Below are 13,180 nucleotides of genomic sequence, written 5' to 3'. Positions count from 1 at the left end.
CTGAAAAACGAGGTAACAAGCTTAGCTAATAGAACAGGCCAGATAGAAGATAGGATTAGTGAAACAGAAGACAAGCAACTTGAGGCACAACAGAGAGAAGAAGAAAGAGACTCAAAAATTAAAAAAAAATGAGATAGCCCTACAGGAAATATCTGACTCCATCAAAAAGAATAACATAAGAATAATAGGTATATCAGAGGGAGAAGAGAGAGAAAATGGAATGGAGAACATACTGAAACAAATAATAGATGAGAACTTCCCAAGCCTGTGGAAAGAACTAAAGCCTCAAATTCAAGAAGCAAACAGAACTCCGAGTTTTCTTAACCCCAACAAACCTACTCCAAGGCACATCATAATGAAATTGGCACAAACCAATGGCAAAGAAAAAATTCTCAAGGCAGCCAGGGAAAAGAAGAATACAACATATAAAGGAAGGCCCATTAGATTATCATCAGATTTCTCAACAGAAACTCTACAAGCTAGAAGAGAGTGGACCCCAATATTTAAAGTCCTAAAAGAGAAGAACTTTCAGCCACGAATACTATACCCATCAAAGCTATCCTTCAAATATGAAGGAGAAATAAAAACATTCACAGATACAGAAAAGATGAGGGAATTTATCATCAGAAAACCCTCACTCCAGGAATTACTAAAGGGGTTCTCCAATCAGATACAAAGAACAAAAAAAAAAAAACCAAAGCCACAAGTAAAAGCTCCAAGAAGAACACAATAAAACCAAATTTAAACTGTGACAACAACAAAAAGAAAGGAGTGGGGGAGAGGATGGAGATTAACAGTAGCAAAGGACGATGGAGTGCAAAAGTACTCACAAAATAGTGCACTACAATGAACAGGGTAGGAACCCTTTTCATTACTTAAAGGTAACCACCATTGAAAAAACCACCACAGAAGCATATGATTTAAAAAAGATAACAACAGAGGAAAGATGTATGGAATACAACCAAATAAAAACAAAAGATAGAAAAAAGAAAGAGAAGGATCAAACAAGACACAAAACTAACAGAAAGCAATGTATAAAATGGCAATAGGGAACTCACAAGTGTCAATAATTACACTAAATGTAAACAGATTAAACTCTCCAATAAAAAGGCACAGAGTAGCAGAATGGATTAAAAAAGAAAATCCAACTGTATGCTGCCTACAAGAAACTCATCTAAGTAACAAGGATAAAAACAAATTCAAAGTGAAAGGCTGGAAAACAATACTCCAAGCAAATAACATCCAAAAAAAAGCAAGCGTAGCAATACTCATATCTGATAAAGCTGACTACAAGACAGCAAAAGTACTCAGAGACAAAAATGGCCATTTCATAATGGCTAAGGGGACACTGAATCAAGAAGACATAACAATTCTTAATATATATGCACCAAACCAAGGAGCACCAAAATATATAAGACAGCTACTTATTGACCTTAAAACAAAAACTGACAAGAATACAATCATACTTGGAGACCTCAATACACCGCTGACGGCTCTAGATCGGTCATCCAAACAGAGAATCAACAAAGACATAGTGGCCTTAAACAAAACACTAGAGCACCTGGATATGATAGACATCTACAGGACATTTCATCCCAAAGTGACTGAGTATACATTTTTCTCCAGTGTACATGGATCATTCTCAAGAACTGACCATATGTTGGGCCACAAAAACATCAGCAAATTCAGAAAAATCGAAGTTCTACCTAGCATATTTTCTGATCATAAAGCCTTGAAACTAGAATTCAACTGCAAAAAAGAGGAAAAAAATCCCACAAAAATGTGGAAACTAAACAACATACTTTTAAAAAAAGAATGGGTCAAAGAAGAAATAAGTGCAGAGATCAAAAGATATATACAGACTAATGAAATGACAATACGACATATCAGAATCTATGGGATGCAGCAAAAGCAGTGATAAGAGGGAAGTTCATATCACTTCAGGCATATATGAACAAACAAGAGAGAGCCCAAGTGAACCACTTAACTTCACACCTTAAGGAACTAGAAAAAGAAGAACAAAGACAACCCAAAACCAGCCGAAGATAAGAGATAATAAAAATCAGAGCAAAAAGAAATGAAATAGAGAACAGAAAAACTATAAAAAAAATTAATAGAACAAGGAGCTGGTTCTTTGAAAAGATCAACAAAATTGACAAACCCTTGGCAAGACTTACCAAGGAAAAAAGAGAAAGAACTCATATAAACAAAATCCAAAATGAAAGAGGAGAAATCACCACGGACACCGTAGATATACAAAGAATTATTGTAGAATACTATGAAAAACTTTATGCCACTAAATTCAACAACCTAGAAGAAATGGATAAATTCTTAGAACAATACAACCTTCCTAGACTGAGTCAAGAAGAAGCAGAAAGCCTAAACAGACCTATTAGTAGAGAAGAAATAGAAAAAACCATTAAAAACCTCTCCAAAAATAAAAGTCCAGGCCCTGAGGGCTATACCAGCGAATTTTATCAAACATTCAAAGAAGACTTGGTTCCTATTCTACTGAAAGTCTTCCCAAAAATTGAAGAAGAAGCTATACTTCCAAACACATTTTATGAGGCCAATGTAACCCTCATACCAAAACCAGGCAAGGATGGCACAAAAAAAGAAAACTACATACCAATATCTCTAATGAATACTGATGCTAAAATACTAAACAAAATACTGGCAAATCGAATACAACAACATATTAAAAAAATAATACATCATGATCAAGTGGGATTCATCCCAGAATCTCAAGGATGGTTCAACATATGTAAAAACGGTTAACGTAATACACCATATCAACAAAACAAAGAACAAAAACCACATGATCTTATCAATAGATGCAGAAAAGGCTTTTGATAAAATACAACACAATTTTATGTTTAAGACTCTCAACAAAATGGGTATAGAAGGAAAATATCTCAACATGATAAAGGCCATATATGATAAACCATCAGCTAACATCATATTAAATGGCACAAAACTGAAGGCTTTCCCTCTTAAATCAGGAACAAGACAGGGTTGTCCACTCTGTCCACTCTTATTTAATGTGGTAGTAGAGGTTCTAGCCAGAGCAATCAGACAAGACAAAGAAATAAAAGGCATCCATATCGGAAAAGAAGAAGTAAAGGTATCACTTTTTGCAGATGATATGATCCTATACATTGAAAACCTATACAAAGAATCCACAAAAAGACTACTAGAAACAAGAAGCCAATTCAGTAAGGTCGCAGGATACAAAATTAACATACAGAAGTCAATAGCCTTTCTATATGCCAACAATAAAGCATTTGAGAACAAACTCAAAAGAATAATCCCCTTCACGATTGCAACAAAAAAATAAAATACTTAGGAATAAACATAACAAAGAATGTAAAGGACTTATATAATGAAAACTATAATATAAACCATTGTTAAGGGAAAGCAAAAAAGATATAATAAGATGGAAGAATATTCCTTGTTTTTGGTTAGGAAGAATAAATATAATCAAGATGGCCATATTACCCAAAGCAATATACAAATTTAATGCAATTCCCATCAAAATTCCAATGACATATTTTAAAGAAATGGAACAAAAAATCATCAGATTTATATGGAACTATAAAAAATCCCGAATAGCCAAAGCAATCCTAAGGGAAAAGAATGAAGTTGGGGGCATTACAATACCTGACTTCAAACTATATTATAGGGCCACAACAATCAAAACAGCATGGTATTGGCAGAAAAATAGACACTCAGACCAATGGAACAGAATAGAAAACCCAGAAATAAAACCACATATATATATAGTCAAATAATTTTTGATAAAGGGGCCAACAACACACAATGGAGAAAAGAAAGCCTCTTCAATAAGTGGTGCTGGGAAAACTGGAAAGCCACATGCAAAAGAATGAAACTGGACTACAGTTTGTCCCCCTGTACTAAAATTAACTCAAAATGGATCAAAGATCTAAACATAAGACCTGAAACAATTAAGTATATAGAAGAAGACATAGGTACTAAACTCATGGACCTGGGTTTTAAAGAGCATTTTATGAATTTGACTCCACAGGCAAGAGAAGTGAAGGCAAAAATTAATGAATGGGACTACATCAGACTAAGAAGTTTTTGCTCAGGAAGAGAAACTGATAACAAAATAAACAGACAGCCAACTAAATGGGAAATGATATTTTCAAACAACAGCTCAGATAAGGGCCTAATATCCAAAATATACAAAGAACTCATAAAACTCAACAACAAACAAACAAACAATCCAATAAAAAATGGGAAGAGGACATGAACACACACTTCTCCCAGGAAGAAATACAAATGGCCAACAGATATATGAAAAGATGCTCATCTTCATTAGTTATTAGAGAAATGCAAATCAAAACTGCAATGAGATACCACCTCACACCTGTTAGATTAGCTATTATTAACAAGACAGGTAATAGCGAATGTTGGAGAGGCTGTGGAGAAAAAGGAACCCTCCTCATACATTGTTGGTGGGAATGTAAAGTAGTACAACCATTATGGAAGAAAGTATGGTGGTTCTTCAAAAAACTGAAAATAGAACTACCTTATGACCCAGCAATCCCTCTACTGGGTATATATCCCCAAAACTCAGAAACATTGATACGCAAAGACACATGCAGCCCCATGTTCATTGCAGCATTGTTCACAGTGGCCAGGACATGGAAACAACCAAAAAGCCCATCAATAGATGACTGGATAAAGAAGATGTGGCACATACACACTATGGAATACTACTCAGCCATAAGAAATGATGACATCGGATCATTTACAGCAAAATGGTGGGATCTTGATAACATTATATGAAGTGAAATAAGTAAATCAGAAAAAACCAGGAACTGCATTATTCCATACGTAGGTGGGACATAAAAGTGAGACTAAGAGACATTGATAAGAGTGTGGTGGATACGGGGGGAGGGGGGAGAGGGAAAGGGAAAGGGGGAGGGGGAGGGGCACAAAGAAAACTAGATAGAAGGTGACAGAGGACAATCTGACTTTGGGTGATGGGTATGCAACATAAGTGAATGACAAGATAACCTGGACATGTTATCTTTGAATATATGTATCCTGATTTATTGATGTCACCACATTAAAAAAATTAAATTATAATAAAAAAAAAGAAAGAAAAAGCTTCTGTGAAGTTACACTGATGATTTTTCCACACACCATACGCTCTATGTTTAATTGACTACTGCTTCTTTCTCCTGCAAAATATATGTTGAAAATACTGTAATACAGCCTTCTCAATTCAAACTGAGCATAACTTAGCAAGCCTTAATGATGTCCCAGGAAATGTGTTTTGTTTTTACAAATTCCAGTTTTATCTACAAAAATTTGATCGACTCTCTTGGTCTTCCCAAATCTTGGGCCATCATGATATCCTTGAGGGGTTTTGAGCTCTAATAAGTTACAAATGGTTCTCAACCTTAGGCATCCCTGGGCATTAAAATGCACATTCCTGGGCTGCATTCACCTAGAGATTCCTTTTTCTGATAACTTTATTGAGGCATAAGTTGACAGATCATATACTAACCCATTTTAAAAGTACAAGGAAGGATTCTAGTATATTTACTAAGTTGTGCAACCATCATCATAAATTAGTTTCACAACGTTTGAATCTCCCCCAGTAGGATCCCTCATATCCATGTCTACCCCTGCCTTTCTATTTCTGAAGATTTGCCTTTTCTGGCCATTTCATATCAATAGAATGAGATGATATGTGGTTCCTTGTATCTGGCTTGTTTCATTAGGCACAATGTTTTTGAGGTTTGAGAAATCAAAGCATATATCAGTAGTTTGTTTCCTTTAACTGCCAAACAACATTCCCTTGTTTGGATGTATAACATTTTACCCATTCGCCAGTTGATACACATTTAGATTGTTTCTATTTTGAGCTATTATGAATAATGTTGCTGTAAATATTTGGGAACAAGTCTCTGTGGAACATGTGTTTTCATTTCTCTGGGGTAGATGTCGAAGAGTGAAGTTGCTTGTGGTTTTATGTTTAACTTTTGAAGAAAACACCAAACAACAGTATTTCCAAAGTGACCCCCTAGAAATTTGGGTCAATAGGAACCAGCATACAAAACCAACTTTCCAGGTAATTCTTATGAAGTTAGATCAGAACCACTCCTTATATTATGTATATTTATGAAAAAGAAACATCTGAGTAGACATTATGAAGAACTATATTAAGCATTCTACCAAAATTCTGGCTCAAATGCGTTTTTCCTTTGGGGTCTGAGATAAACTAAAGGCCTCAGTACAGCCACAGGCTCTCCACATGTGGCCAAGGGAAGAGAGGGCGACATGGTGCTCAACTGCTTTTCTCACAACTTCAACACAGGCTGCCCAAATTTTTAACTTTCTAAATTGCATAAGTCTTTACAAAATCCTTGATTACTGCTTTAAGACAGTAAAGTGATGCAAGATTAAATTTAGTAAGTTGTCTTAAGACTGCATTTCCTTGAGAAAATTGTGGGTTCCTGCAGATGGGAAATCACTCGCTGATAAGCTGACCTGCACTCAGCAAGCTGCGATTTTAGCAACTGCTCCTGGGGCACAAGGAAGAACACAGCTGATTGCGATGTCTCCTTCCACCTGTGTTCTGCTTGCTGTGCCAGCAAACTCTGCAGGGTTTAGAGCTTTTTACCTCCAAGGAGAAAGCCAGCACAACATCTGACTTGGAGAGCTGGTTCTCACTCTCCTCGCCCATGTCGATAATGGAGGCGTTGTGGCTGCGTTTGAGTTTCTGAAGCTTGAACTCGCCACCTTTGGACACCGGCATGCTCTCCAAGTTGGCCATGAGCAGGTTGACGGATGACTTCAGCTCCTCAATGTACATGTTTTCCATTTCCTTAGACACAAACTTGGGAAATTTGCGTTCCTTGAAAAAGAAAAGCAAAATATGAACAGAGAGTAAATAGAGACTGATGTACATGGATAGTTTACATCTTATACCCAAGAGTTATAATGATATCTACTACTAGTGAATTTTGCCCAGATGTGGTGGCCCATGCTAGAAAATGCTCAGCCTGGTTGAATAGAAAACTGCCTGCCTACCACAGAGTAAGCAAGAGTTTAATGTTTTATTGTAGTTCTATTTTTCCCCATTTTCCTCCAGCAAATTTGATTTATAGAAAGAAAAATGGGGTGATATTTACCAAATCTTCTTTCAGTTGAAACAGCTGTCTTTTTTATAGCAGAACATGAGCAGTTGTTTTTAAGTTATGCACCAGAAAGACACCCTATTTCTGGATTAAAGATTTTCTCACATGAATAATTCAAAAGAAGCTCATTTGAGATATTTCAAATTTAGCTTGTGGCTATTTCTGAAAATAATACTTTTTTTCAAGAAAAATTAAAAAATAGTGAAGCAATAAAAACCATGATTAATAGTCTTTGGCAAATAATATAGAGCAATTCAATATCAAAACTGACCTGCTTTCTTTCTCCCTCGCTGTGAACTCAGCTCTAATGGCAATACGCTTTAGCTGTGCTGTTTGCTTGGTCAGGCCTCTAAATTGTCCAAGTGCCTTGAATATACTTTGGATTAATCACCTCCTCAAATAATCATTATCTACTTGGAGCATGAACCTGCCCTTTCTAGCCCCACTTCATACCTGATTAGGTGAGGGGCAAGCCAAATTAGTTTGACTTTTTGCAAGTGACAGAAAAAATCCAGTTCAAACTGGCTTAAATAAAAAGAATTTATTGGCTTGAAAATGTCCTGGGATAGACCCAGCTTCAGGCAAGGCTGACTCATGATATCATCACAACTGAATGAGTTTTGACTCCAAATCTTGGTTTGGGTTCCTTTATTGGCTCCATGCTCAGTCTTGTTCCCCTTAATGTCACAAAAATGTTGTGAAAGATCTGAACCTTACAACATTTTATCACACTATCTAAAGAAAGAGTAAATATCTCCTCTTGCAATGCTCATGGAAGATGGAGACTCTTTTATCCCAGGATTCTCACCCAGAATCTGAGTTATATATGTATATATACCCAGAAGCAGTTCCTAAGGTTAGTAACAGGCTGTGCTGAATTGCTTAGGCATGAGTTATCATATATCAAACATCCCTGAGGCTGAGGGTAGAACTCTACCTACATCACAAGAATATGAATTGGTTTTCCAATTCTTGGTGGCAAAACATATATATATATATATGGGCACCTGACTCAGAATCAACCAACCAATTCTATTAAGTGACCAGTAATCAACCAGATTTATTCTATCAAGCAATTGAACTGAGAGATACTGAGATTGCACTCAGTGGTGGAGCTGAAAGAGTAAAATCATGTAGACTCCTGGGTGGCTGCCATATTGGGTCAGGAGAAAGCTTACTAAGACCCTTGACAAAGAAGAGGGAGAAAGATGTAGAGAGAGAGTGAGGAAGAGAGAGGATAGGAAGGAGGGGGGAGGCAAGGAGGGAGAAAGAAAGAGAAGAAAGAGAATAGTGGAGAATAAGCTATCTAGAGTCATAGGAAAGAAGCTTTGACTTTTGGGGGGGGTTTTCTAATTCCCACAAAGTCTAGTTATTCCTTTTGTATTCTGGTTCCTTGAGATTCTTTTATTTTCCTTTCAATAATACCCCTACCCATTAGTTAGCTAGAAGGGTATTTCTTCTTTAATACCATAAAGCTTCACTCAGGTTGACATAGTGGATCCTCTATATAGACTTGGTAACTCTCAGCCATCTTGTCACCTTTCATATTTCAGCCTCAAAACTTAACTTCCCTAGGTTGAGTCCCCTATTGTACTTTCTTGTAATTCTTATCTCATGTTCTTGATAAAACTTATTACAATTAATTAATACATTATAAAATTTATCCATTTATTGTCTGTCTTTCCTACTGAGCCGCTAGACAGTATCATACCTATGAATTAAAAAAAATTTCTCATTATTTTGAGAGAGTGAGAAGAAAAAGGAGAGAGAGAGAGAGAGAGAGAGACAGACAGAGAAGAATCACCTCATTGTTCCATTTAGTTGTTCCATTTGGTTGTGCATTTATTGGTTGCTTCTCATTTATGCCCTGACCAGGAATCAAACCCAAAACGTTGGTACACTGGGACAATGCTTTGTCCACTGAGCTATTCAGCCAAAGCCCTCTGTTGAATTCTTAATATCTAGAATAATGTTTGGCACATAGTAACTATTCAATACATAATGAGGTAAAAGAGTGAGTAGATAGCTTGTCAAAATGTCCATATTATGTATCACTGCAGCTAAAACTCATCTGTGAGGATGAGATAAAGAGATGATGAGTTATGTTCTGGAAGAACATTGAGATTCTGCTTTTCCATATAAATGTGTACGGGAATCTGACATCTACCCAGCAGCTTTAAAGTACTGATTCCTTCTGGATCCTTATGGCATAATCATTTTGAGCTTTCCAGTTGGGTTCAGAAAGCCCACTGTGTGGTACTTTCTGAACATTGTGAGTGTGAGGGGAGGAACAGGAAGGACACCTCTGAGATGGGATGACAGGCAGATGAGCTTGACAGGAGCTGGTCCTGATTCAATGCAGGAGTCATTTTTCTAAAATTCCTGCATGGTGAGCTTGATTTTACCATTCTTGGACTCAATCAGGGTACAACAAAAAACCCCAAACACTTGGGTACCCTTTGTGACAAAGGTAATGGAAGTGATGACCTGGATGCTGGGTCATCATTACTTGGAAAACATTTAATGCTACCAACACTGTGCCTGGTGCAGTATTTGGCACAGAATGACCTGAGGGAAGGATATGGATGGGTCACCTGAAGCCTCCAGCTAGTAGGGAGAAAGACCTATAAGGAAGCATCAAGGTTGGTGTAGTAGCAGCAGTCTACAAGATGTGGACTCCTCCAGAGAGAATTAGAGTAGCTTTCCAGAGGAGGTCACCTCAGTTGGCTGAGACAGGGCCACTGCTATTTTCTCCTTTCCATAGAAAATATAATAGGCAACTGTGAATCAAAGGTCTACATAACTGTTTCTCTATATCCTTCTAAGTATGGCCTCTCATGAGAGTAAAGAAAAAATTAGGTAGGTTACTTAATGGTCAAATAGTGGTCTCCGAGGCTATGTTAAAGGAAGCCAAGCAGCAAAGGTTACATCCTAACAGTTTGAAGGCTGAGTCCAAACCTCATAACTACACAGGATTCTTGGGGAGTTGGCTTAGTGGTATCTTTGATTTTTACTGGCAGCTGCTGGCCTTACAGTTGCCATGGAGATAGCAAGAAAGCCATCATGGTCATGAAGTGCATTCTTTCCTGCTAATCAACCTTAAGAGACCTTACCATCAAGTGCAGATTCTTTTATCACACTCATCTTCAGAAATCACTCAAGATCTTTTGACTCTATAGCCTTGAAGTTTTGAAAGAAGACCCAGTGATCACTGACAGCATGACTCTGGTCCAGCGTTAGCATCTACCAGACTTTTATGCAGCAGAATATTGGAAAAATCCAAAGAATGATCATGCCTTTCAGAAGTTGGACAGTTCCTAATGACATCATAAAAACAGGCTCATAAAAACTGAAGTGTGCAAGGGAAAAATACAAGGCCATTTTTCTGCTGTAAGCACTTAAGCCTTGAGAACAAATAGCATTGTGGCAATCCAAGCTGAGGTTCTTGAGGGAAATTTTCAGCAGCAGACCATCACAAACACATTCCAAAGCTGAAGCTGTGCCAAAATCAGAAAACGGCAGTTGTTCATCACCACTGCTACTTTCCCAAGCATAGAAGTAAATTAGCCTCAGCAAAAGGATTAGTTTTTATACTGATTTATGAAAGACATAGCATACAGGTGAATAGAGTCCTCTCTATTCACCTGAAGAAAATTGTTGCTGAACATTTATTTTTGCTTTGGGCTGATGACATTCCTCAGTAGGGAAGGCATCCCACGGACAGTGTTTTCCAGGGTTGTACATGTTTAGCGACATTGAGGGATTTGGGGAGACATCTTGGAAAATAGCATTTGGAAGTGCTAACAGCTCTGTCAGCCATTTACTTTGCTTTGCTGCCTCTGCATTTTCCCCCAAAGAGGATGAAGTGGGTACATGTAAAAGTTGACAGAGGTACCCACACTCAGAGGATCCTTAGACCCCAAAGGTTCAAATGATACACACTAGTGAACAATCAGAGAAAGGAGGTGGCTGAAGATGACTTTCCGGATGTGGGAGTTAACCAGTGATGGCACAGCTAATTCAGATCATTCTCTTCAGTGCTTTCTGGGTTCTGACTGTGTGTCAGGTAGCGCGGCTGTTTCTGGATCGGCATCTTGACTCAAACCCTTCTTTGAGTGGACTTCCTACCACTGGAATGAACTTCAGAGGACTGCCTTGGCATTAATATTTTTCCTTAAACTCAGATCTCCCTGGGTTCTTAGCGACCTACAAGGCCAGAGTCAGGGAGATGCTCCCTACACACATTCTTTCAGCCATAAAAAAAAAAAAAGAAAAAAGAAAACTAAATTCCTCTGTGTTCACCAACACTGTACTACTTCTTGATGTAGGGTAGATGCCAGGTACAGAAAATTAATTTAAAAGCAGGGTGTAGTATCATTCCCTGGTAGGAAAGGAATCGATTTTTGTTTGATTTTTGGCAATGTATGGGGCAGGACTCTTCCATCAGGGAAATATTAGAATGTTATTTCTCTTCTGGGGGCTTATTTTCATCAATGAAATTTTCATCAATTTCAATCATAGTCTTGTAACAAGACTATGGAATAGCATGGGAATTTTGCTCTGCAGAGAATGAGGCTCTAAATGGCAATTTCACCTTTAAATGATAGCTTGAAAAAACAATGGTGGCACAGTGGATAGAGCGTTGGACTGGGATGCAGAGGACCCCAGGTTTGAGACCTCGAGGTTGCCAGCTTGAGCACGGGCTCATCTGGTTTGAGCAAAAGCCCACCAGCTTGAACCCAAGTTCGCTGGCTTCAGCAAGGGGTTACCCGGTCTGCTGTAGCCCCATGGTCAAGGCACATATGAGAAAGCAATCAATGAACAACTAAGGTGTTGCAAAGCGCAATGAAAAACTAATGATTGATGCTTCTCATCTCTCTCCATTCCTGTCTGTCTGTTCCTGTCTATCCCTCTCTCTGACTCACTCTCTGTCTCTGTAAAAATATAAATAAATAAATTAAATTAAAAAACAAACAAACAAAAAACAATGGTGTTCCATTTCCAGACCTTTGAGACCAATACTACAAAAGCTGTATTATTTGTCTTATCTAATTAGCTCAAGAATTTTGGAAATTGACCCTAAAGCATAGCCAAAGGACCTGGTGAACATTACAGCAGCACAATGCCACAATCTGCCTGTTTAAGCTCCAATGTCAACTTCTGATCACAAAATTCAAATAACTTAGACTTAATTCCTGGGTGAAATTTAGGGACCCTTTAATAGCAACATGAGAGGATTTGGGAAAATATTTGAACAGGGATTACAAAACCATTTCACCAGATTTAAAAAAGAAGATTTAGATCTCATGGACTTTGAAGGCAGCATATGTCTGGTGTTCACAGTGAGAGCTCCAGCAGCTGTCCCTGTCTGATGGTTCATGGGGTGATGGTGTGATTGAATTGATAGACGACAGTGTCAGGATTGTGGGTAGAAAAAAGCCACCTCACCCTTGCCTCCCTTCTCTCCTAGAAAGAAAAGTCAACCACGTGCCTTTTACACACGTGTGTTGATAAGCCTACTGCTGGAAGAACAACTAGGGGTCCTACACTTTCTTTCCCAGAGAGATGCCAGGGAAATCAAAGTAGAAAGGACTCAGAATTCCAGGAACTAGTTCTGCCTGATGCTGTTGCTTCATTTGGCCTTCTGGACAGACTAAAGAGAATACACAGCAAAGTGTAGTGGAAGAGAGAAAGCAGTTTTCCAGAGGGGCAACCATCGGGGAGAGAGGACCCGGGCACAGTCCTGCCCTGGCGTAACTTCCTGTCTTTTATATTACCACTCAAAAGAGAGAGCATGAAACGCAGTCAGAGCACTCAGCCTTTTACCTACTAGCTGAGTGAACTTGGGCACATCACTTAAACTCTGATGTGCCTGCCTGACCAGGCATTGGTGCAGTGAATAGAGCAACGGACTGGGATATGGAGGACCCAGGTTCGAGACCCCAAGGTCGCCAGCTTGAGTGCAGGCTCATCTGGTTTGAGCAAAAGCCCACCAGCTTGAACCC

At 38.3% G+C, this 13,180-nt stretch overlaps 1 protein-coding gene across 20 annotated transcripts in view; it reads right to left on the bottom strand.

The window, feature by feature from the left end:
• Positions 1 to 13,180, bottom strand: part of CADPS (calcium dependent secretion activator) — a 598,625-nt gene that overhangs the window by 289,867 nt on the left and 295,578 nt on the right. For all 20 annotated transcript variants that reach the window (XM_066352056.1, XM_066352057.1, XM_066352051.1 and 17 more), the window contains exon 5: positions 6,659 to 6,892. In XM_066352056.1, coding sequence (XP_066208153.1) covers positions 6,659 to 6,892 — 234 coding nt within the window. The remainder of the gene's footprint in view (positions 1 to 6,658; positions 6,893 to 13,180) is intronic.

Source organism: Saccopteryx leptura, chromosome 10 (genome assembly GCF_036850995.1).
Source record: "Saccopteryx leptura isolate mSacLep1 chromosome 10, mSacLep1_pri_phased_curated, whole genome shotgun sequence".
NCBI lineage: Eukaryota > Metazoa > Chordata > Mammalia > Chiroptera > Emballonuridae > Saccopteryx > Saccopteryx leptura.
The sequence above is the reverse complement of the archived record's forward strand: the minus strand, read 5'-3'. Positions and strand labels throughout refer to the sequence as shown.